Source organism: Balaenoptera musculus, chromosome 2, assembly GCF_009873245.2.
Source record: "Balaenoptera musculus isolate JJ_BM4_2016_0621 chromosome 2, mBalMus1.pri.v3, whole genome shotgun sequence".
Lineage (NCBI taxonomy): Eukaryota > Metazoa > Chordata > Mammalia > Artiodactyla > Balaenopteridae > Balaenoptera > Balaenoptera musculus.
In genome coordinates, this window is record NC_045786.1 from 25,732,530 (window position 1) to 25,759,791 (window position 27,262).

At 35.9% G+C, this 27,262-nt stretch overlaps 1 protein-coding gene across 4 annotated transcripts in view; it reads right to left on the bottom strand.

Annotated features, from left to right (window-relative positions):
* The window catches only part of TASOR2 (transcription activation suppressor family member 2), a 71,095-nt gene that overhangs the window by 40,192 nt on the left and 3,641 nt on the right, over nucleotides 1-27,262 (bottom strand). For 3 of the 4 annotated variants that reach the window (XM_036842223.1, XM_036842222.1, XM_036842221.1), the window contains exons 2-10: nucleotides 20,228-20,404; nucleotides 11,469-11,602; nucleotides 7,370-7,515; nucleotides 6,978-7,073; nucleotides 5,816-5,888; nucleotides 2,663-2,754; nucleotides 400-537; nucleotides 123-253; nucleotides 22-41 (exon numbers count right to left, since the gene is read on the bottom strand). In XM_036842223.1, coding sequence (XP_036698118.1) covers nucleotides 22-41; nucleotides 123-253; nucleotides 400-537; nucleotides 2,663-2,754; nucleotides 5,816-5,888; nucleotides 6,978-7,073; nucleotides 7,370-7,515; nucleotides 11,469-11,602; nucleotides 20,228-20,250 — 853 coding nt within the window. In that variant the 5' untranslated portion in view covers nucleotides 20,251-20,404. The remainder of the gene's footprint in view (nucleotides 1-21; nucleotides 42-122; nucleotides 254-399; nucleotides 538-2,662; nucleotides 2,755-5,815; nucleotides 5,889-6,977; nucleotides 7,074-7,369; nucleotides 7,516-11,468; nucleotides 11,603-20,227; nucleotides 20,405-27,262) is intronic. The other variant, XM_036842224.1, reaches the window with a different exon arrangement.

Sequence of the window (27,262 nt, forward strand, 5' to 3'; positions counted from 1 at the left end):
ACCAATTAAATAATTTCTTACCATTTTCTTTGAGTTCAAGTCTAGGGGGAAAAAAAGAGGCATTTTTTATAAGAGCAAATGAAAGAAATCCAGTAACACAAAGTATGCACATAATTACTTACACGCTTTTATGATTATGAGCTGGTGCTGCCATCTTTTTAGGTTCCCTGTACTGAAAAGCTACAATCATATAAGGACAGATCTGTCTGGGTCGCTCAATAACAGTGCTGCCTGAAAGTTCGTAGAGGTAATACTGAAAGAAGCAAAATAAGTATTATCAGGGTAATACTACAGAATTCCACGTGCATCAAGTTTATTTCAACCCTACCCAACCCCAAAATTTAACTCATTAGATTTAGAAATGTACCTTCGAAATGATTTATTCCCAGGTGACTATACCTGACTCAGTTCAAAGGTGCGAAAATGACTTGTCTTGTGAGAAACCTTGTTAGTATTTGCAGCCACGTGGCAATCATAGCCAGAAGATGGGCTGGTATAGTTAGTTGTATAATTCTCAGACACAAACTTGACTTTTCCCTAGAATGAAAATATTAAGACTAATCAAATGTTTTCGAATAGCAATAATCTTACTCTAGGATTTATTTAAAAGTAGCCTAATAAAGATGTAGACGTGTTTTAACTAACAGTTAACTGTGTTAAGAACTATGGTTCTTAGAAAATTATCTTAAGGCCAAGAATAGTTTTAATTATCCACGAACCCCATTAAATTTGTACTTAACCCTTAAAATTAAAAAAATAAAATCTGATACGTTTGGGCATCTTTCTCAGGCAAGTGTCCACAGCTTTTATCACAGTATCAAAGGAGTACATGAATTACCCCAAATTTAGGAGAACCATTTCTTTAATAGAGAAATTATATAGCCCACCAAACAGATTAGCTATTCAATGACTATTATCATAAAAGATGACAAGTGAAATCTAAAATTTCAAAAGATGAGTTTCTAAACTGAAGTATTAAATTATAAAATTGTAAGCTACAGACCAAGATACTTCTATTACACCAGGACCTGGTAAACCAGCAAGGAGCAAATACACAGTAAAGCAGTTCACAGGCCAATGGCCCTGATTACTGAACAGTTGATAGTATTTTCCATTATGGATTTCTCTTTATCAAGGGCTACGTATCTCCCAGAAAAAGGAAAAAAAGAACTTTTAAGCTTATCATGCAATGAAAGATCACACAATGATTTTAAAAGCTGTCTTGAATAATATAATGACATATATGAAAAAAATGAAAATACACAAAATATATACCAAAATGAGGTGTGAAATAATAGGCAATTTTTATTTTATCTTTACAAGATGCATTACTTAAAATATATATATACACATATATTTGCAGCCACATGGCAATCATAGCCAGAATATGGGCTAGTATAGTTAGTTGTATAATTCTCAAACAAAAACTTGACTTCTCCCTAGAATGAAAATATTAAGACTAATCAAATGTCTTCAAATAGCAATAATCTTACTCTAGGATTTAAAAGTAGCCTAATAAAGAACATATATACATGTTTGCTGTTAATGTCCCCCCCCTTCATCAATATGACCACCAAAGGCAATACTAAGAAGACAAATAATATAAATGGTACTTCAGTGAGCAATCAAAACCTGTATCCTCTCCCCATCAAACAGCTTATGATGTTGGGCAGGGCTGACTTTTAAGCAGTAAAGTAAGCAAGACTGAGAGCATATAGGCAAAAACTAAACAGCAGTATCCACCAGACAGGGTGGGATACGGGGGCACGAAACCAATGGCGAGGCACAATCTGACATAAATAAAAAATGTTTGCTATCTGAGCTGACAGGCACGTCATCTGTGGCAGAACTACAGCACTTATCACAGAGCAGGAGAGGGAAGAGTAAGGGAGGGAAGCAGTGACTATGAGCCAATGCAATGCTACTTTCCCTCCAGTTCTTGGGGACAAATTTTGGAAAATGAAGAGTTCACACTCTTAAAAAAATCAGTAGTGTTAGGTTTATAACCAAAGAACTTAAGATAGTAGGAAAGCTAAAACAAAAGCAAAAACAAAATAAGACCACAGAATATGTCCTCAAAAAGCCCCCCAACCTCTAAAATCAGAGTTTTCCTACTATTTGAGTGAAAATTCTAATTGCGTGATTCCTTTATACTGGACTATTTAAGGGCATTTAAAAATTTCTGAGATCATCAGTTGCAGGTGCCCCATGAAACTGTGAACAAGGTCTCAATGTTTTAGGGATTAAAAAAATATAAAAAGGTTTCTCATTTTGACAATTTAAATCAGACAATGAATGTTGCTTTCTAAATTCATCTCTTATAACTGAAATCACATTATTTTATAAGCAGCTACTTGTTTTCTGTTATTTACTATTTAAAAAGTGGCATTGTGGGACAGGGTGAGAGGAAAGCTTTTCACTGAATACCTGTTGTATTATTTTGAAGCTTTTTAAAAAAACATATTCATAGATCATCTATTAAATGAATTTTAAAAAAGCTTCGTCCTTAAAGGAAAGCAAAAAGCAGTTATTTTTTATGACTTTAGATAGCTGTCTTTGGCAAGGACTATGTGTAGCAAATGATCTGCCAAGAACATTGTCACAGACTGATAATCTTTCGTTTTTAAAAGAAAAATTACACAGAAGCACATTTAGGCTTTACCTTAATTAGATTAAAAATTACAACATAACCAGACTTCCCATGATACCAAGGTCTTGCATGAAGATAGTCTGAGTATTTGGAAATGTATACACCTATAAAAGTATAAAAATAGATTAATTTACACTTTAAAAAGATTGTTTACACATGGGTTACATTTAACTGAACAAGACAACACAAAAGACAAATAAATGCTAACATTAAAAAACTATTTTGAAACTGCTTACCTTTTAAAAACTATTTGAGATATTCTAAAGGTATGGCAACATTAGAGCTAAGATACAATATATCTGTTTGACAACTAATTTTCTATTTGGGTACAGTAACTGAAAAGGGATAAGAGTATCACATTTTTGGAAAAGTCTTTGTGAGTCTGTTTTTTCTCCATGCAATCATTCAGTGAAAAGGCCTATGGTAATCTGATTCTCAAGTCATTTTTTGCAAAAAATCTCAGTAAGTACTCATATTTAAGAATGTGTGCTGAGGTCTACTACACGGCAGCTGTGTGCCAGGCAGCAGTGACACAAAGGGAAATACAACGAGGTCCTGCCTTCAAGCAGCTTATTCTGCTGGGCTGTGAATTCCAGGGAGGCAGGGGTTATATTTGTTTTGTTCACCACTATAGCCACATCACAGCCCACTGCAGCTTAATAGAGAAGTGAGTCTCAAGAGGGGAGAGACTCCTGTAAGTTACGACAGGAGAGGAGGATCCCCACACGGCAGCAGCACTGAGAATAAGGAGGAAAGGACACATTTCAGAGATATTCCTGAAGTATCTCTTTTGAAATATAAAAGACAATGGTGAGGACATGGATACAGCAGACAGAGCAGTAAACCTGTGGCCAGAAGATTGGGTTCCAGTTCCAGGTTTTTCACTTACTGCTAATAATAACCATGTGACTGAGGAGTAGGTCACTTAAGTGGACAGGGTGGGCATGAGTCATAGATACATAAATCACAGGGTTCTCAGGAAGATTTAAAAAGATCCATAAACTTTTAAAACTATAATACACTACAGTAATACAAAGGATTACTTTCATACACAGAACTATCCATTTCTATTTGAGCCCAAAACTATAGAACACACACAGGCAGTAGTGCTATTTTATTATTACCCCCAGTACATGTGATGAAGAAGATTGTGTATTTATAGGAGCAATCCAACCTCTATCTACTCCACCACACTACTGAAGCCAGCCTCTCAAACATCAACAATAAACTCATGCGATTGCAGTAAAGCAGAAAAATGGCCTTAATTTTTAGAGATGTAAGCTGAGGTGTTTGCTTGTAATTCACTTTCACAATTTTCAGAAAAAAAAACTTTTTTTAAAACAAATGAAGAGAATAATGGAAAACATTATCTGTTAAACGTAGGTGATAGGTATATTATACTATGCTCTCTATTTTTTCTATGTTAGCATTTTTCATAATGAAAAGAAGGGGGAGTTAAAAAGAGTAGGGGAGAAGAAAAAAAGGTTTTAGGTAAACTGTTATTGGGGTTATGAACTTATCCCCTTTCATGTCCTTTAGAAGAGCTGAATATAAGTTTAAAAAAACATTTGTTTTACACAGAGTTACCATATGAGCCAGCAATTCCACTCCTAGGTATAAACCCAACAGAAATGAAAAAACATGTCCACATAAAGACTTGTACAAGAATGTACATAGTAGCATTTTTTATAATAGCCAAAAAGTAGAAACAACCAAATGTCCATCAACTGCTGAATGGATAAAGAAAATGTGGTACAATGGAATATTATTCAGTCAAAAAAGGAATGAAGTATATGCTACAACATGGATGAATCTCAAAAACACTAAGCTAAATAAAAAAGTTAGTCACAAAAGGTCATACACGATTCCATCTACATGGAATGTCTGGAATAGGCCAATCCATAGGGGCAAAAAGTAGAGTACTGGTTGCTTAGGCTGGTGGGAGTGGGGAGTGACTGATGAAAATGGTCTAAAATTGATTGTGCTGATGGTTGCATATTCATTTTAGTGAATATGCTAAAAAAACTGTATACTTTAAACAGGTGAAATGAATGGTATGTGAATGTTATCTCAATAAAGCTGTTATTTAAAAGAAATGGTCAGCAGGAATGTAGCCATGAAGCCCAGGAATGTAGCCATAAAGCCCAGTAATCCTTCTCAGTGCTGATCTCCAACTTCTGTAGCATCTGACACTGCTAACACCCCTCCTTACAGCCTTCTCTTCTCTGTGAAACTCCACCTCCTGATTCTTCATCCTCTGGACTGCTCTCAACTCCCTCTTCCTAGCCTTGCCGCATGGCCCCATCCCTTGCTCCCATAACCACCTGAAAGTTCTGTTCTTTGCCATCTTTGCTGCCCCATGTAACAATGTTTTTGGCTTCAACTAACACCCACCCGCTGCCACCTTGAACCCCAATCTCCAGTTCTAATCCCTTTTCCAACTATTTTACCACCAGCAGGACAGCTTCCAGAAACACTTATGACCACCTCATTATTTCTCAAATTTAGCTCACTAAAGTAGTAGTGTTCATTTACTGAGCGTTTACTAGGTGTAAGCTCCAAGCTAAGCACTTGACACAGTCTCATGTAATCCTCACAGCAAATGTAGATGACAGTTTTATCTATTTTACAGATGAGTAAAGTGAAGCTTAAAGAAATCAGTGCTAATCCACATTCTTGACAATAAGATTACCTTTCTCTTTTAACTCATCAGCTTCCCTACAATTTCCTCTCCTTCCGTGTCTCTTTTCTATTGACAATATCACTGCAGTGTAAGTTTAAAACCTTACATTTGATTATTTCCTTTCTCTTACTCCTCACATTCCACAGTTGCTAAGTTTCATCAGTTCCATCTATTCTCTGTTCCTACTGCCATTATGACAGTTCAGAAGAAATCCTCATTAGCCCCAGATGACTGCACTAAACTCTTGGCACTGAAAGATATCTTCAGTACCTCTTCTAGTCCAACCATCCTTTTAAAAAACGTGTAACTCCTATTAGAAAACCTTAGGTCTTAGACTCAAAGCTCATTTATATGTTTAAAGGTCTGATTCCAAAGATTACTATTTATCATCAACCAAACTAGCATTTAACATAGGTATCTTATGTAACTAACTAAACCCCACTTCACCTTGTAAAAGAGATTCCTTTTCCTTACAGACGTACCTTTCCCTGGGTCACCCAGAGTGGTGATAGCACTGCTGCCAACACAGAGCCCACGCTGACATACCAACTTTGCCTTAAACAAAAGATCGTACTTTGCTTATCACATCATTCTTGGGAGGGTCAATGAAATAACTCTATAATCTATATAAAAACTTTCAATACAGAATCTGTACATTGTATGCATTCATGGCACAAAGTAAGCTTATGTAAGGCAATTGTGTTTTAGTTAATATTAACAGTTCAAACTTTTTCCCGAAATTTTATTATTTCTGTTAACAAAAATGTCACCAGCAAAACCAAATTAAACAAGCTCACAGATAAGTCCTCTCTTGAAGATTTCTTTTTCAATTACACTTGGGAATCACTATATTTGAAAATGTCTTATCCCCAAATGCCTTTTTTTTTTAAGTATGCATCCATAACATATCTTATTTGGAAGTCAACGATTAAGTAAATAAACTCTCTAGTATTACTATATAATCCATAAGTTATATGCTAATGTTAATTACTCTTTAGCAAATCTATCCCTGTTCTTTAAAAATCATGACCCCAACCAAAATACTACCTTTGAATTACTTTAAGTTGGATTATAGATCTCTAGCATTGCTGAACTGTATCTAGAAGCCACACACGTCTCTGGAGACATACCTGCACACAGTAGTTTCCTTCTCCACAATTTAGGTACAGCCAACAATATGGATGTTCAATTTTCAAAATAAGGCATGAAACAATTCCAAGTAACTAGAATGCTGAACGTGTTCACCTTGCCCCCAAAACCATGTAATTTAAACTTGAAAAACCCTCCACAAGAAATAGAAAATATCTATCTAAACAATGATCGAGAATAGAAAATATCCATTCACTCCATTAAAAGTCATTATTAATACTTAAGAAATCTGTATTAATCAAAATCTCACCACGAGCTTACAAATGTATTCAAGATAAAACTAAAGAAAACCTATGAAAAGTTGTAGAAATCAAATCTCTTTCATGACAAGCTTTCACTGTCATTTACATTGCCACCAAACTAACAAAAAAGACTGATGAACTGGTAATCTTACAAACTTTACAGACCTAAAATACCAATATTTAACTTTAATAATATAATTAATTTTGTACATTAACATCACAAAATTACTTTTCTACGACCGAATTCCCTTACCTGATTTTCAGTTTCAAACAGAAGAAACCCATAAGTTTCCTGAAGTTCTTCGTGAGTATAGTTACTTGCTTTTTTTTCTTGGTAAAAAGTTTTGTACTGTATAAGGAGAGAATAATCAAATGTTATAAACATGTTATTTTGCCTTGCAAATTAATTTTTAAAAATGCATCATCTGAATTCCTCCTGCTAAAAGACTAATGAAATTTATTATTTTTCTATTCCCTAGAATATATTATAATTACCTTTCAAGTGACTAATTCCAAGGATCTTTTATCTCAGCTGAAATGTGATAGCTAAAAAGGACTAGGCTTATATATCAAAAATAATGGGTCTATTTCTTTAAAACTAAAATAAAATGAACACACAGACACAGTGTGTACCAAGCACCTCACCTCATTCAAGAAAATGTCATTTTTCACCAAAGTCACTTGACTGTACTGAAAACCATGCTCAGATGCAGAGTCCAAGTAAGAAGTATGGAGAATTGAAACTGCGCTCTGGAAGAGAGAGTCTGAACTCAAGGACACTGTCTCAAAAACTGTAAAACACAAACAAAAATAATGCAACTGTTTAAGATAACCAAAGGATGGGGAAAAGTGGCACACTAAATATCACTGAAGAGTGATATAGGAAATATATCATCTATGATAATAGGAAATAATCATCTATTTCCTTCCTGTATAACTAAGACATTTACAATGTGTTTTGGCTACCATATCTGGACTATCTTAAAAGATCTCACATGTGAAAATAACCAAAATGGATTATAACTGAGGGTGAATTACTTTTAATGCAAGAATAAATCCCTTTTGATTTAAAGCTGGGTGCTGTAACCACACTGGGTAAAAGCAGATGCAACTGTAGTGTCAAGTTGGTGGTCAGCAACTGCTTAGACCAATGCTTCTCATTCTTAAGTTTTTTTAAACCTAAGCCACATTTTGATAAACTTACCCTTCCTGTCTTCTCACCAAATCCCCAAGGAAGTCTGTTAGGTTCCTTGGAAGGGGCCTACTACTGCACACTCAGCAAACACATTAGAAATCATGTTTCTTTGGGGCTTCCTCACCAGCCTGTACATGTCTATTAAAATTTACTTCTTATGGGCTGTATTATAAAATCATCATTTTACAAAAATAAAACTTTATTACTTTTTTTGAAAGTGCTTTTTTCAAACCATACCCATGTGCCATCCCAGAAATGCTGGTATACCCCTCCCATGAGAGGCATGTTTCCTAATTGAGAACTACTGACTCAATCCAGTAATTCTCTTGATTGAGCCCTTGTGTCTTTTGATTTTACGAGTCCTCACTTAGCAAGAACTGAGCCTAATGAGTTCTCATAACATTTAACTATTTGATTTGTTTACTCCTTTCTATTTACATCCTCTCTATTCTCTTTAACAAGGTTGGGGGGAAGATACACACTGATTATCTGTAAATAATAGAGAGAATAATTTATGTAACACTGGAAGTTTTGGCCTTACAGTATAAATAAGTACATTAATATGGCTTCCTACTTATACCAGGACTCTGCCAATTACATTAAAGTTCAAAAGTTAAAAAAAACATAAGCTTTTTAATTAAAATTAATTTATGAACAACAGATTAAAAAACCCTAGACTACTACAGAAATCAAAACAAACATTTCAGTAAAATTAATTTGGACTGAACTGTCCTAACACTTCAATTCCCAAGGTAATTTAAAAATGATTTTGATAACAAAACTTCCTAGTATCAAAAATAAAAGATTATAAATAGCAAGGAAAGAAAAGAGGATGAAACACTTAAGAATATTCTGAAGTTGGCACATCGGATCTATATCGATTCTATCTTACTTTTATTTTTCCTCAGTTTCACCTTCTCTCTTTCAATATCAGTATACCAGTGCTGTAAAAAATATGGATATTCTAAAGAGATTCAAATAGCAAAACACCAGTGATAACAATTAAAAAATTATGGCTTTCTTTAGCTACTTACTCAAAACAAACTGGGAAGCCTATGCACTTGCAAATTTCTTTTACAAATAATCTGCACTGCTAGCTCAAATGCAAATCAGGATTCCTTTAAAAATTATAATTTTGGAAACCTAGTATTTAATATTTTTTAAAAGGCAATATAATATTTTAAAAATCTAATTATACTATGAGGCTCAATATTTGTGAAATATGTTGCTTACAAGTGAAAGAAATAAAAGTTGTCATAGCTTTGGAAATGACCAATCTATGATTATCAACTTCCCTAAATTCTGCAAGATGTTAATAGATTTTAAGTTTCAGAAGTACTGAATACTACATATATCCCCAATTTTGAGCATCAACGCACAATAATAAACTGAAAACTGTGAGAAATAATGCAATTTAAAAAACCCTATCTAATACAATGTGGGGAGTACTGCTCCCAATAAAGCTAAGACTAATGGTAATGATTTAAAATAAACAAGGAGGAACAAGTAAGAAATGACTTATTTTGTACTTTTATACTGTAATTTCTAAAACTACTTATTTATGGTTAAAAATGCTTCCTTTTTATGTCAGCACTCTCCAAATAGCCGTATGTTAGAAAAGTAATAATTTTACAGTTGGCAGAAGGAAAAGCATATCAAAAGAGAAGTTAATGGAAAACCACAGTAAATTCTGAATCTTTCATGACTTCATAATAAATGACCTCAATTATACTCTCAAGAAAGCACAAGTTTCCTGCTCTATAATTAAGGAGCTAATGAGAATTTTATTGAGAAAACATTTGACATTGTCTCTTCCAACACAATGCACTTTCATTTAACTGCCTAAAACAAGTGTACAAGATGAGGAGCACTAAATAAATGGATAGCTTCATTTTTTGCTGAGCAATGCACATGCTCTAGTTAAACATTCAAGATTATCAGAATATTAAGAGAAAGAAGAGGGGGCTATTCCACAAAGAAATCTAAAGCAACATCTAAGAAGGTAACTTGAAAAGTACCTGTCTGTAAAGCATAAAGAGTGTCCCTTATGGTTTAAGTGACCAACAGAGAGCACATGGAAAAAAATGAAGTTCAATCAAAATGGCTCTGAAAACTGAGTTAACACTCTTTCCTGTAGCACCTGGCTTTGGGCACGTTTCTCTGCTATTTGTGGATTTGATCTTAAAAGTTAGGTCAAGCTTGACACAACAAGTTGGATTCTGCTCAAAGTGCCCTGCATCAATCTCCCCCATCTCAAAATCCATCACAGGGATACTGAATGTCTGATTTTAGGACACTTCTTTCTCTCTTTTTAACTTCTAATAAGAGAGATAAGAAAATTATAAACCAGTTTCTGATGTTATACCACAGGTATCTATTTTCCATTCTATAAGCATCTGGTCTGAAAGCAAATAATGAGATGAACAAACGTCAACAACTTAGGTGTCACAGTAACCTAACAGAATCTAGCCACTTCTACATCTCCCCCAGACTTACATGACCACATCTCCTGTTTGTGAATTAAGCAATAGCACTTATCAAAGACAGTAACACTCAGAATCCAACAATATGTGCCATTAAAGGCTCTTATTAGTAGAATGCAACCTACACCTTTTAATACTCTCCATGCCTATATACTTTATCTCCTCTAAGTATGTCATTTGATAGTTGTTGAAGGAACAGCCCATTCTTTAATCACCTAATCCTAAAATGTATTACCTTTACCTTTAAGACATCAAAGGACTGCCAGTTTAAGATATATACAACTTTTTTAGAACACAATTTGGCAGAAAGTAACAAAAACTTAAACGGGCATACCAAATAACCATTCCATTTCTGGGAATCTATTCCTCAGAAATATTAGCATAAGTGCAGGGGTTTTATGTACAAGGGTGTTCCATGCACCAACACCTATAACAGCAAAAACACTGGAGACAACCTAAATTGCCATCAACAGGGAAACACCTTGCAATTACTAAATAAAAACAAAGTAAATCTGTATATACTGACGTACAAAGATATCTATTGTATACTACTGAGTGAATAATATGTATTATATGTCATTTTGGTAAAAAAAAAAAAACCATAAAAAATTATGTGTTTGAAAGTATACAGAAAAAGATGTAGAAAGATGGGAAATCCAACTGTTAACAGTATTTACACCAATGGTGATTGGAGAGTGGACAAAAAAGAGAACTTACACTTTTGCCTTATATATATTACTACAATTTAGATTTTTCTTACATAAGCATGTATTACTTCTACTATTTAAAATATCTCAATTTAAAATCAAGTAAAATAAATCATAATTTCAAAGAAATACAAATAGAGGAGTGTGACAATCTCTCTTGAACACACACCTTTTCTGATGCAATTTGAAAACTTAATCACCTATCAATTTTGGACTAATAAGAAATTTGTAGCTACTGGAAATTATAATTTTTTAAAAAGTCCTTTCATTTTACATGGTCTAAATTAAAATCTAAAAAATTGTATTGTTCAATTTTGGAGTCATTAGTAATAGCTTATAGCATTTAGTTTAATACCCACTCTTTTCTGATATGAACCCTGTCTCGGTCTTCTCTAACAGGGAATGTAGCTGGGAGGGTGGTCTTAATTCATTTTCACCAAGTATACCCCCAGAATTTTTGACATAGTCCTGTTCTCTGCTAATGTCATAAATGCTAAAACGAAAAAAGAAAAAATTAAATCATAAAGTGAATAGTTCTATTTCGGGCATATCTACTATATAAATAAATGTTTACTGAGCATCTAGTTTGCATTAGGTACAATTTTGTAATGTTTCCCTTCTTTGTCAAGTCTCCAGAGCTAAAGACTAAATTTGCTCTATAAGAATAACACACATAAATTGAAGTGTTTTCCCCCAATTCTTTAATTTCTAAAGAAAATTTTCTTCACAGAGAAAAATAGGAATCACTTTTGCCTCATTGAAAAAAAACTTTCAAAATGAACAGATTATAGAACCACACCCATGTTCTACTGGTTGGAAATAATAAAATCAAATAGAACACAAATAAAACCTCTCCCCACCCCTAAATAAGTAGTATTTGATTCACCCTTCATTAAACAAAACTATTAGTGATGACTATTATGTATCTAGTACTATGCTATACCCTGGATTTTATCAAGACAAACGAGAAAAAGTCTCTATGATGAAAGTGTCTGGGCGGCCTGGAGATCTTAGAATGTGCTCACAAAATACTCCTAGAGTGAGTGTGTGCCTTTGGAAAGCAAGGGTTGTGTCTCCTGGTGACAGTGGTCTCAAAGAGGAAAGCAGAGCTGGAAGTAAAGACCCTCCCAAACCAGATTACACTTGCAGCTTAGAAAAGGAGTAGCAACAAAGGCACCATATTTTTAAAAACAATCCTCGGCTTCAGGAGCAGAGGAGGGAACACTTAAGCCTGAAAACTGCTCTGTCGCATCCCTACACTGGGCTCAAACACATCTTCAGAGCTAGAATAAGATGAAGGCAGGGAGAGTGCATCTTTTCCTTTGTCCTTGGTGAGAAAGCTTTCGCAGAATTCTCTCTGCAGGCACCCATTCTCACCTCATTGGCCAGAACTGAGTCACACGTTTATTCCTAAAACAATCACTAACCAAAGAGAATGGAATTACCATAATGAGCTTAGAGTAACTAATAGTCACACAAACCCCCACTCTCACCCGCCCAAACTGCTCCTGAAGTATGGGATTACCCCAAAACCTAGACAAAATTGTGGTTTGGGGGAAGGGAAGAAAAAGGGAGGTGATTACTGGGAAGGCAGTCAACAACATTATCACACTAAGGTCTCAACAAGTTAGTGGTAGGACTGCACTAGAATCCTGGTCTCCTGACTCCCAATTTAATTCTCCCCTCTTGACATAATGAATGATATAATCAATATTGCTACTTTTTCTAAAGAACCTTAAATACATCCACACAGTTCTACCTCAAATCCTTTTTGAAAAAAGGTGCACTATTATAAAACTATACATGCTATTTTTTGTAAAGTATACTGAATTTCTCAAATAATGAACTGCTTGCAGTTCCTCATGTGCATCGTGTTTCTACCTCTGCATTTGCTATTTCTATTGCCCTGAAAATGCATACACTAGTGCCCTTTTTTGGCTTCCTTATCATTTGTATACTTACTCAGATTTCAAGTATCAGTGCCTCTCTGAAACCTTTCATGACATATCCCATCTCAATGACACTGGCTGTTGGTATCATTGGGTACCTATTGTATCATGTTCCAGATTCTCCCACATATTTATAGTACTGATTTCGTTGAAGATTTTTCTTCCTACCACTGGATTAGATGAAAAACTTTCTTGACTGGACCTTTATTTTCTAAATACTTTCTCACTCTTTTTGTCTAATTGTTGTGGCTATTCTATTTTTTAGGAGAGTTCTTCAGTTTTATTATCTAATCCTTTCCTGCTTCCTGAATAATTTCTCTCCCTTTTTGAAAAATAGAATCACTTCTTTCACGTAAGTTATATTTTCTCTTTTCTCTTTAAAGATACTACAGTTTCATTTTGTTGAAGTTTCTTCTGTTGCCAGCAGTAAATCTATTTCTACCAAGTTCCTTTATTTTCCTACTTGCTTATTCCTGCGTGGTCTCTTCTATGTTAGAGACTTCCAGCAAATGGCTGGTGATCCTTAGCTGTCTGTTTATGTTTATGTGTGAGGCACTTAAAGCTAACTGAAAGTCTGGTGCATGGGCACTGCTTCCTGACCAGCAGCCCTCACTCTTGCAGGTGATCTGATCGTGATGCAGCTGTTTAATCAAGTGAACTTGCAAAGTCCATATCTGTTAAATATTTTGTCATGGGTTGGTAAGTTTCCCCAGAAAAGAATCCTTTAATATCTTGTTTAGGGGAAGCATAAGCTTAACTAATAGTTCTGGGAACCACACAGAAAAAGACTTTCACTGTTTAGTATGTTGACTTTCACTTAATCCTTATTTTTACTTAGGTGCTTCACCCCTGCCTCAGCTGTCTAGAGCCTGCCTAGTTCATGTCTGCTGAGTGTAAACCTTCAATCTTCTGTCAGGGTACAAGAAAGGTAGTTGTCTGGGTGCATGCAGTGAAGAGGATAGAGGGCATCAAAATTATAAAATCATCAATCACCCCTTCTATTTCTATTCCACCCATATTCCTGCCCTGAGAAGTACTTGATACCTCCAAATCCTGAGCCTTTTCCAGATTCTATGGAGGGAATCAGCTTGCTTCTCTTGTTGGCTTACCTCTCTTCAGCCTTCAGCATTCTCTAATCCACTGAATCGTTTAGTAATTGACCACCCACCTTCTTTTGTAGTTTCCCAAATACTGATTTCATTTACCTTCTCCTTTCTCACTCTCTTGATCTTTGTGGATTTATATCTTTATTCTTTTACTATAATCTTAGTGGAATTTCCAGAGGAGTGTACAACTGGATGTGTCAGACATAACTGAAGTGTCTACTTAATGTAAGTCTTAATTTCTTCAATCAAAAAATGTGCAATAGGGGTTTCCCTGGTGGCGCAGTGGTTGAGAGTCTGTCTGCCAGTGCAGGGGACACGGGTTCGAGCCCTGGTCTGGGAGGATCCCACATGCCGCGGAGCGACTGGGCCCGTGAGCCACAATTACTGAGCCTGCGCGTCTGGAGCCTGTGCTCCACAACAAGAGAGGCCGCGATAGTGAGAGGCCTGCGCACCGCGATGAAGAGTGGCCCCCGCTTGCTGCAACTGGGGAGGGCCCTCGCGCAGAAACGAAGACCCAACACAGCCAAAAATAAATAAATTAATTAATTAAAAAAAAAAATTTTTTTAAATGTGCAATATACCACCTACCATGTAGCTACTATCACCATTATTTTTATTTTAACTTTTATAATTATGAAGACCTCATTTTATTTCCTTATGTATTTACCACAGAACTAATTACGTATCACATCTTCAACAAATATTAGATTAATTTTAAAATAATTAATATTTAGTGTGTATGAACTCAATAACCATTTACTCAAATACATGAAAAGAACAGTCAAAGTAGATCTTCAATGATTTCTTTCAGAGTATTTATCATGGTTTATAATTACATAATCATAATTATTTCACTAATGTCTATTTACCTAATAAACCAAGCCTTCTGAGGACAGGAATCATATCTGTTTTGTCTACTTGTGATTACCCAGCATCAGCCCAATGCCTGGCACACAGTGAATGTTCAGTAAATATGTATTTGATAATTAAATGAAAGAATAATACTTATGCAATTTAATCTGTTCCAAAACTCAGAAAAAGGAAGAGCTTCCCCGTTTTTTAAAATAAAGCAGTCAAATGCTAACACCAAAATCTGACAAAGAAAATCCATAAGAAAGGAAACTATAGATCTATCTCATGAATATTGATACTAAAATCCTAAAATATATGTACTGGCAAAGGACACTAAAATAATAACAGAAGTCAATTAAGGTACATTCTAGGAATGTATGAATTGGTTCAATAAATAGGAAATCCATAAATTTAACTAACCACATTAACAGGTCAAAGTTATCATGAGGGGCTGCTGGAACGTGGGATGAGGCAGGAGAGCCACATGTCAGACTGTCCAAAGGAAGTTACTATATACTTCTTTCCAAACAGATGACTTAGATAAGTTTTTGTTGCTGCACAGTATTTTTTTCATTTATGTAGTATTATTTTGGCCATACTTAATCTAAAAAACAAATTGATGCTCCCAAATAAAAGAAAGCTGTTCATTTAATGTAACACAGAAAAAATCCTACCATAAGTTGTTTAGGGGAAAGAAAATCTGATTACAAATAAGTATGTATATATATACATAAAGTCTTAAGAACATATACTACGATTTAAACAATGGTCATCATCTATATAATGCTTATCAATATCTGATGTTTTTCTTGTTTATTTGATTATGCTCCCACCACTAGATTATTAGCTTCATGAATACAGGAATTTATCCTTTTCCATGCTGTACCCCAGTGCCCAGAACAGTGCCTGGTACACAGTAAGGTTTCAATAAACATTCATGTACTGAATGAATCAATCCATATTCCAAATCACTTCACTCCTCTACTTAAACCCTTAGCGGCTTCTCGTTGCCCCCCAGAATACAAAGCACACTCCCTGCCATGGCCCTGTGAAATCTGACCCCTGCTTGCTTCCTCCACCTCACCTGATCCGCCTTCCTCTGGCTTACTACTACGGTCCAGCTACCCTGGTCTTTCCATTCAAGCTCTTTGCTCTTTTCAGGCCTTTGCACTTGCTGTTATTTCTGACTGAAATGCTCGCTCTCCTGTTTTGCCCTTGGCTTAGCTCCCTCTCTTCTTTTAGTGAAATCTCAAGTTATTCCCTCAGATAAACCTCCTCTGATCACCCTACTTAAAGTAGGTATTTTCTTTAAATCACTCATTACAACATACAGCTATTTTGTCAATTTACTTTTGGGTGTGTGTGTGTCCATCTTCCCCAGCAGAATGTAAGGTCCACAGAGGCAGATACTCTTTGTCTTGCTCACAAAGCCCTTCAGTACCCAGCAGAGCTCCTAGCACCACAGTACTCAATGCTCTACCAAGTTATCTTTGGGTAGGTCAAGTACAGGTAATTTCTGTTTCATTTTTTTACAGTTTACGTATCATCTGAAATTTTATGTAAGCATAAATATAATCTGGGGAAGTAAAGTTATTTTCATTTTGGAAAAAAAGATCTCCCATGGCCCTAAGTAGTAGCAATTTAGTTTTTTAAAATGAACACAAAGTAAATGAATGAAAACAGCATTTCCCATAAGCCAAAACAGTAAGAGACCCATAAGATAAAGCTTCTCTATTAAAAAATAGAAAATACTATAGAATGAGAAATGTATGATTTTTATAACAATTTTTAAGTTGTTAAAAATTAAAAATTTTTAATTTTAAATTAAAAAAATCTTTTAAATTAAAAAAAGTCTACCATGTACAAAAGTTTAAATGTTTTCTAATGTCAAGATAATCACCCACAGAAAGAATAAAAACCAAGATACCCTTGCTATTATTTGAAGTGCAAAAGTCCATTTGGAATCACTGCTTTACAATTCAAAAGATTTCCTAAAATACTGTAAGTCTACACACACAAAAGAGTTGTAAAGAGTGATGCCATCTCTCTGGCAGTTCGGCAAGGGTTTCCCCACTCCACGCTCGCAGAATCCCATGAGTCAGGAGGCAAAGGCGCTCCGTAAACCCTTTAGTACATAGAACCATTTGTTCACCACCTTCCTCGGCGGCCCCACCAAAGCTTTACTCCCTAAAGCTCCCTGAAGCTGGGACACCCAGTCCGTCCCTTCTCCCAGTCTCCTCGTCACCCAGTTCTCTGGCAGGCAGCTCACCGGCCAGGCAGGAGAACCCGGACGCAGGTGTCTCCAGGAGCCCCCGGCTGGGGGTGAGGGCCAGCCCCTCCTCCTCACCTCATGGTGCGTGGGGGAGGAGGCTGTCCCTCTGCCCAGCTGGCCCCTCTGGCCCCCTCCCGCCAGCGAAAGCCAGTGTGGCGGGGGCGGCGCGGGCTGTGCCTTTAGAAGTCAACGAGGGCGGGTGGCGAACCTCAAGCCCCGCACATGCGCACAGCCGGGTAGCCGGGTCCGGGAGCCGCGGTCTGGTCCGAGGGCTGGACAAGCAGAGTGTCCTCAGTTCCCTGTTTCTGACGTCTCCCAGTACTCCTAGGTGGACAGCTTTATTGTTATTTTACAACGATCGCTCCAAGCTTCAATTTCCTCGAAGGTCTTGCCTGCAGGTTATTCAGTAACCATTCTGGATTGCAAATCCCAGACCTAACCCGAAATCCATGTCTTTTCACTACAGTGACTCCAAGTTATTCTAACTCACCGCCTCTATAAAGCTTTCCCATTATTGTCTAGTAAACTCGCTGATTATGGTTTCATGGGGTTTTGCTGTGTAATTTACAAAAATAAAAGGTCTACTGAATATGGTTTTGGATACTCCATATATGCCCAGGAGATGTTGATACCAGCACCTGGGGTTGGGATGGGGGTGCTTGTCCCTCCCACTAAGCCACACAGCCCTAACAAAACTCATGAAAAATAAAGTTGAATGGAGTGTGTGTGTGTGTGTGTGTGTGTGTGTGTGTGGTGTGTGGCCTGATCTAAGGACGTCCTTCCTTTTGGCTCATGTTTTAACCAAGTAATCTAAGACATCCATATGCATTTCCTGGACCATATCTGCACTAGCTAGAGGAAAACTAATCAGGAGCTCCTAGAGAATCATTGCCACTATGGTACTGAACAAATAGAAAACATATAGGAAAACCTTAACTCACAAAGGAAGTTACTTAAATTCATAAAGAATCATGTAGATTAATTACTATTTAAAATAGCAAAATCACTTTGCATATTTACTATATGCAATGGGAGAGCAACTGCCTTCTTTTTAAAAAACTTTAAAAAATTATTTCCATTGCTAGGGGGAAAACTGGCTGGGGGTGGGGGTGGTGTGATGAATTGGGAGATTGGGATTGACATACATACACTAATATGTATAAAATGGATAACTAATAAGAACCTGCTGTATAAAAAAATAAAGAAAATTCAAAAGTAAAAAAAAAAAATTATTTCCATTGCTAAAAATGAGTTATCCCTTTGTACTATGATTTTTTCATTTAACTGCGGCTTACTTTTAGACCTAATATTCAATTTTTGAAGATTGTTTTAACATTTTCTAAATCTATTTCTACTATAAAAAAGATTTCTGTATATCAGACAGATGCTTATAATCTTATATCATATTTTGTTTTCTTTCTTGCTATGCTGTATAAAAAGTCAACAGATTCTTTGGAGAACATACTTTCCATATTCAAGATTATGCACTTTTTATTAGAATCAATTCAAAGTTTATATGGTGCCATTTTCAGACATCTGTATAAAGGAACCGGCCTCTGTTCTGGCTCATCAAACCACGTTTACTAATTTGTGCTTCAGCATTAAACTATCAGCCTGCAATGAAATGGCTGCATTAAACTCATTACTGTATTTATACACTACAAAGATATTGTTAAGTAGTTTTGTCCTTCTTACAAGAAAATCCTAAGACTAAATTTCTCTCAGGGTCAATTACATTTTTTTTAAAAAAAATTATTTATTTATTTATTTTTGGCTGTGTTGGATCTTCACTTCTGTGTGAGGGCTTTCTCTAGTTGTGGCGAGTGGGGGCCCCCCTTCATCGCGGTGCGCAGGCCTCTCACTGTTGCGGCCTCTCTTGTTGTGGAGCACAGGCTCCAGATGCGCAGGCTCAGTAGTTGTGGCTCAAGGGCCTAGCTGCTCCACGGCATGTGGGATCCTCCCAGACCAGGGCTCGAACTCATGTCCTCTGCATTAGCAGGCAGATTCTCAACCACTGCGCCACCAGGGAAGCCGTCAATTACATTTTAAGACCTGCTTTCGATTATTTTGATTATCACATATAACAAGGGAAAGTGATATCTAATCCATGCCGTAACAATGATTTTTTTTTAATCGCCACCACCCCTAGATATATCCCATCACAAATGCCCTGGGCAGAGATCAGGCCTATTTACTAAAGATGGCTCATAGAGAAGTGGAGGATAACCACAGGGTGAAGCAGGTGCTTCAACTGGTCAAAACAGGCCTCAGAAGTTGGGGTCTTGAATATTTAATGAGGGAGCAGGTGTACCCAAAGGTTCTAAACGGGGTCTATTTCACCGTACCAAGGAGGGCAGAGTCTTTAACACAGAATATTACCAAGGGATTTAGTTATCCAATTAAGTGTTACTAAATTCTTAAGAGAAAACAGAAAGTATGACCCAGACACTTCTTAGAAAATTCATAAATAAAAAAAGAGAGGCCAAATTTAAAAACAAAAACAAAAGGCCAATTGAGTTAAACAATAAAAACCAAAAGTTGGTTCTTTTTTTTTTTTTTTAAAGATTTTTCTCTTTTATGTGGACAATTTCTTTAAAAAATCTTTACTGAATTTGTTACAATATTGCTTCTGTTTTATGTTTTTGGTGTTTTATTTCCCCCCCAGCCATGAGGCATGTGGGATCTTAGCTCCCCCACCAGGGATCGAACCCGCACCTTCTGCATTGGAAGGTGAAGGCCTAATCACTGGACCACCAGGGAAGTCCCCAAACTGGTTCTTTTGGAATAAGTAACCTTTAGCAAATATAATCAATAAAGAGAAAAAATTAAATATCAACAAAAGAAGGCTAACCACAAATACAGGGGAAAATTTCTAAAATTATAAATTATCACACACTATACCAATAAATTCGAAAATTATAAAAATATAATTTACTAACATTGGTCTAAATGGAAGAAACATCTGAATAAACCAATTACGATGAAATAACTGAAAGAGTAGTCGCAGTCCTACTCCTCTCAAAAGACCAGTTCCAGAGTTTTATTGTCAAGGTTCACTTTTCACTTATCAGATTATCAAAAATCCACGAGTTTGGCAATGCAGTCTGTTGGGGAAACTGTGGGAAACAAAGGAAAAGAAAAGCAAAAGACCAGGAGAAAATATTTACTATGAAGGTTATAAAAGATTTATTTATACATTAAGATAAATAGATCAATAGAACATAAAAATGGAAATTCACAGTTTAGGAATTATGAATAGTCAGTAAACACATTTCAAAACACCTCCAATTTACAGACTTAAGAAAGCCAAATAAACCCAAGCAAGATAAATACAGATACAGTGAAACAGCAGAAAGCTAAAAACAAAGGGAAAAATATTAAAGTAGCCAGAGACAAGGAACTGAAAGACTGACAGCTGACTTTTCAATAGCAATAATGGAAACCAGAAGACAGAGGAATGAGATCTTCAAAATGCTACAAGAAAATAACTGCCAACCTAAACTGCTATATTCAGCAAAAACATCTTCCTTAAGTGATGGTGAAATAAAGACATTTTCAGGTAAACACAAACTAAGAGAGTTCATCTATTCCAAAGGATAGACTTTAAGCAGAAGGAAAATGGGCCTAGATGGATGGTCTAAAAGATAAAACAATCAATGAATAATAGAGAAAGTAGCAAAAATGTGCGAAATATAAAAAAGGACTGACTGCAAAATGCAATAATAATTCTAAACAGGTCTCCTTCTGTCTGGTAAGAATATTAAAAAAAAAATTAAACTACATAATAATAACATGTTAAGTCATGAGGAGCTGAATAAAACTAAACTACTAAGGTTCTTGTATTATCTAAGAGGAAGATAAAGATACTGGTTATTTTTAGATTTTGAGAAGTCAAGGATGCATGATATTCCTAGAATAACTATAAAAAGAAAAAAAAGTATAAAACTTCTGAATTAATATATGGGGAAAATGAAATGATATAAGATATTAAATAACTATTTTAAAACATAACAAAAACAGAGAAAAAAGAAATATAAAACAGCCAGGACAAATAGAAAGCAAAAATAAGAGCAACAGGGCTTCCCTGGTGGCGCAGTGGTTGAGAATCTGCCTGCCAATGCAGGGGACACAGGTTCGAGCCCTGGTCTGGGAGGATCCCACATGCCGCGGAGCAACTAGGCCCGTGAGCCACAGCTACTGAGCCTGCGCGTCTGGAGCCTGTGCTCCGCAACAAGAGAGGCCGCGATAGTGAGAGGCCCGCGCACCGCGATGAAGAGTGGACCCCGCTCGCCGCAGCTAGAGAAGGCCCTCGCACAGAAACGGAGACCCAGCACAGCCAAAAATAAATATAAATAAAAATAAGTTTAAAAAAAAAAAAAAAAAAGAGCAACTGTAGCAAATGTAAATAGGCTATATATATCCCAGCTAAAAATGTTTGAAAATTGCATTAAAATTCCAACAGATGCTCTTTAAAATAAGCACATCTAAAACATACACATGAATACAAATCTACAGCTATCTCAAAAATAGTTTAATAAATGAAAAAACAAAAAATAAACACAAAAAGAAATATATGATAAGACTTCCCTGGTAGCTCAGTGGTTAAGAATCTGCCTGCCAATGCAGGGGACACAGGTTCAAGCCTTGGTCCGGGAAGATCCCACATGCTGCAGAGCAACTAAGCCCATGTGCCACAACTACAGAGTCTGCAAGCCAAACTACTGAGCCCACGTGCCACAACTACTGAAGCCTGCGAGCCTAGAGCCTGTGCTCTGCAACAAGAGAAGCCACCGCAATGAGAAGCCCGCACACCACAACGAAGAGTAGTCCCCGCTCGCCGCAACTAGAGACAGCCCACACACAGCAACAAAGACCCAACGCAGCTGAAAATAAAATATAAACAAATAAATTAATAAAAAAAGAATTAAAAAAATAAAAAAGAGAAGAAAAACAAATACATGATAGAGATAATCACAAAGCCAAAAAAGGATTCACTGAAAAACTAATATAGCTGATAAACTACAGGCAAGATGAATTAATAGAAAAGGAGGAGGGGAGTTGGGAACAGAAATATGCAGTATCAGAAATGAAAAAAGGAGACATAATTACACATTTTTCAGACATTAAAAATAGGAAGAGGGCACTTTTAACAACTCTGTACCAATAAATATTACAAATTTAGACAAAATGGAGAGAGTCCTAGAAAAAATCTAATTTACCAAAACTGACATAATTTTCTTTAAGAATCTAAGTAATCCTGCAACCATTAAAAAAATTAAATCACTAGTCAAGAATCTGCCACCGCCAAAACTTCAAACCCAAGTGGATTCAGTGGTAATTTCTACCACAACTGGTTATCCATATGTGAATAAAGTTAAAATTACAGCTATACTCCAAACTACCCACAAGTAACAATTCTAAATATACAGACATGAAGTAAAAATGTTTAAAATTAAGAATTACTAACACCATAAAGAGAAAAGGAATTTGCAACCTACTTAACTATCAAAAGATTAGTACCTAGAGTATGTAAAGAAGTCCCAAATTTCAACAACCCAATAAAAAACAGAAAAATGGACAAAGGATATGAACAGTTAGTACAAAAGAAAAGGGGGGGGGAAGACCTTTAAGCATATATACAGATGCTCAAACTCACTCACAAGAAAATGTAAATTCAAATAAACTGATACCACTTTTCACTGATCACACTATCAAAACCTGTAAGTTTATTAGCATATTCCGCGAGGGGAGATTTTAGAAAAAATAGTCACTTAGGTATACTGTAGGTAAGAGTGCAAAATCCAAGGAAAAGCAGTTTGGCAATATTCATCAAAATTTCAAAAGCATTTATATTTTGACCCAACAATCACAGTTTTGGAAATTAATTGTATAGAAATCTCACATACAAAATGACAACTCTACAAAGTTACTCCATGCACCACTGTTTTTTTTTTTTTAACAGCAAAAGATTAGAAAAATATCAAATACTCTATCTACTACAGATTAGGTAAAACTGGTACAGCCACACAATAGAAAACTGCTTTTCCTACACTATAGAATGAGTACGCTTCCTCTATACTGATTTGTGAAGACTTCCAGAATATACTGAAAAGTGGAGGAAAATAAGGGAGCATAGCAGAAATTAGAGTAAGAAGGAGGAATATAAAAAAATACACTGGGGGAATGAGCTGGACAGGTACAGGGAAAGACTTTCTTCAATGTACACCTTTACATGTTTTTAAATTGTTTAAATAAATGATCCTAGTAACTTTTTTAGCAACAGGAAGTGTTCATCAACTTGTATATATAACATATTTCATTTTAACTTGTAGATATTAGTAAGAGAAAACAAGCAGCCTGTAGAAAACAGACCCTGAGTTTCTTTTAAGTAATCAGAGAAATGCAGTTTAAAACCACAGTAATATATCATTTCACTTCTACCAGACCAGCAAAAATTTTAAAAAGTTGGACAATGCCATATGTAGAGAGAATGGAGAGCAAAGGGAGGTTTCATTCACAACTGGTGTAGTATAAATCAGAATCACCATCTGGGAAAAGTTAGATATTATCTAATGAAATTGAACATGCAAATATCCTCCCAATGGATCTAGCACTTCCACTACAAATATGCCCGAGCAACAGTATTGTGTATATGCACTTGGAGATGACGGAGAACATTCATGGCTCCACTAATTATAATAGCCCAATGTTGGAAATAACCAATATGTTCATAAAGAATAAAATGGATAAACGTATAATATATTCTTAGAGTAGATTATTATACTTCAACAAAAACGAACGAATCACAGGAGTGGTTCCCAAAGTGGTGATGATAATGTAAGTGATTTTTTGGTATTATATATTGAAATGTGTCATCATTTGGGAAATCTACATAATTCAGTGAACTAGTATCTTCCTCATGACCAATGCATGGGTGAAAGATCCCTTTAAAGTGCAAGCTACCAGACAAAGATGTCACAAAGAAAGAAAACTACAGGCCAATATCACTGATGAACATAGATGCAAAAATCCTCAACAAAATACTAGCAAACAAAATCCAACAGCACATTAAAAGGATCATACACCATGATCAAGTGGGGTTTATCCCAGGGATGCAAGGATTCTTCAATATACAAAAATCAATCAATGTGATACACCATATTAACAAATTGAAGGAGAAAACCCATATGATCATCTCAATAGATGCAGAAAAAGCTTCTGACAAAATTCAACACCCATTTATGATAAAAAAACCCTTCAGAAAGTAGGCACAAAGAGAACTTACCTCAACATAATAAAGGCCATATATGACAAACCCACAGACAGCATCGTTCTCAATGGTGAAAAACTGAAACCATTTCCTCTAAGATCAGGAACAAGACAAGGCTGTCCACTCTCACCACTATTATTCAACACAGTTTTGGGAGTTTTAGCCACAGCAATCAGAGAAGAAAAAGAAATAAAAGGAATCCAAATCGGAAAAGTAGAAGTAAAGCTGTCACTGTCTGCTGATGACATGATACTATACAAAGAAAATCCTAAATACTCTACCAGAAAACTACTAGAGCTAATCAATGAATTTGGTAAAGTAGCAGGATACAAAATTTATCCACAGAAATCTCTTGCATTCCTATACACTAATGATAAAAAATCTGAAAGAGAAATTAAGGAAACACTCCCATTTACCACTGCAACAAAAAGAAAAATACCTAGGAATAAACCTACCTAAGGAGAAAAAAGATCTGTATGCAGAAAACTATAAGACACTGATGAAAGAAATTAAAGATGATACCAACAGATGGAGAGATATACCATATTCTTGGATTGGAAGAATCAACATTGTGAAAATGACTATACTGCCCAAAGCAATCTACAGATTCAATGCAATCCTTATCAAACTACCAATGGCATTCTTCACAGAACTAGAACGAAAAATTTCACAATTTGTATGGAAACACAAAAGACCCTGAATAGCCAAAGCAATCTTGAGAAAGAAAAACGGAGCTGGAGGAATCAGGCTCCCTGACTTCAGACTATACTACAAAGCTACAGTAATCAAGACAGTATGGTACTGGCACTAAAACAGAAATATAGATCAATGGAACAGGATAGAAAGCCCAGAGATAAACCCACGCACCTATGGTCACCTTATTTCTGATAAAGGAGGCAAGAATATACAATGGAGAAAAGACAGCCTCTTCAATAAGTGGTGCTGGGAAAACTGGACAGCTACATGTAAAAGAAAGAAATTTGAACACTCCCTAACACCAAACACAAAAATAAACTCAAAATGGATTAAAGACCTAAATGTAAGGCCAGACACTATAAAACTCTTAGAGGAAAACATAGGCAGAACACTCTATGAGATAAATCACAGCAAGATCCTTTTTGACCCACCTCCTAGAGTAATGGAAATAAAAACAAAAATAAACAAATGGGACCTGATGAAACTTAAAAGCTTTTACACAGCAAAGGAAAACATAAACAAGATGAAAAGACAACCCTCAGAATGGGAGAAAATATTTGCAAATGAAGCAACTGACAAAGGATTAATCTCCAAAATTTACAAGCAGCTCATGCAGCTCAATATCAAAAAAACAAACAACCCAATCCAAAAGTGGGCAGAAGACCTAAATAGACATTTCTCCAAAGAAGATATACAGATTGCCAACAAACACATGAAAGGATGCTCAACATCACTAATCATTAGAGAAATACAAATCAAAACTACAATGAAGTATCACCTCACACCAGTCAGAATGGCCATCATCAAAGAATCTACAAACAATAAATGCTGGAGAGGGTGTGGAGAAAAGGGAACCCTCTTGCACTGTTGGTGGGAATGTAAATTGATACAGTCACTATGGATAACAGTATGGAGGTTCCTTAAAAAACTAAAAATAGAACTACCATACGACCCAGCAATCCCACTACTGGGCATATACCCTGAGAAAACCATAATTCAAAAAGAGTCATGTACCACAATGTTCACTGCAGCTCTGTTTACAATAGCCAGGACATGGAAGCAACCTAAGTGTCCATGGACAGATGAATGGATAAAGAAGACGTGGCACAGATATACAATGGAATATTACTCAGCCATAAAAAGAAACGAAATTGAGTTATTTGTAGTGAGGTGGATGGACCTAGAGTCTGTCATACAGAGTGAAGTCAGAAAGAGAAAAACAAATACTGTACGCTAACACATATATATGGAGTCTTAAAAAAAAAATGTTCTGAAGAACCTAGGGGCAAGACAGGAATAAAGACGCAGACGTAGAGAATGGACTTGAGGACACGGGGAGCGGGAAGGGTAAGCTGGGATGAAGTGAGAGAGTGGCATGGACTTATATATACTACCAAATGTAACACAGATAGGTAGTGGGAAGCAGCCGCATAGCACAGGGAGATCAGCTCGGTGCTTTGTGACCACCTAGAGGGGTGGGATAGGGAGGGTGGGAAGGAGATGCAAGAGGGAGGAGACATGGGGATATACATATACATATAGAGGAGATATGAGGATATACATATACATGAGATATGGGGATATACATATACATATATGTATAGCTGGTTCACTTTGTTATAAAGCAGAAACTAACACACCATTGTAAAGCAATTATACTCCAATAAAGATGTAAAAAAAAAAATGCAAGCTAGACCAATAGGTTTTAATGTCGCATAGGTTGAGAAGTTCATTGATTTCAAACTCTACATTGCAGCTAACCTTTAAGAAACTATTAAGTTTTGATGAGTATTAAAGAAAAATATAACTATTTAAAAGAATACTAAAATATTCCTCCCTCTTCTAAACATACAGCTCAGTGAGGCCGGATTTTTTCATATACGTCAACCAAAACAGTATATTGCAACTAACTGAATGCAGAAGCAAACATGAGACTCTAGTCATTAAAGATATTTGCAAAAACGTAAAACAATGCCACTCTTGCCACTAACTTATTTTGGGTTTTGGA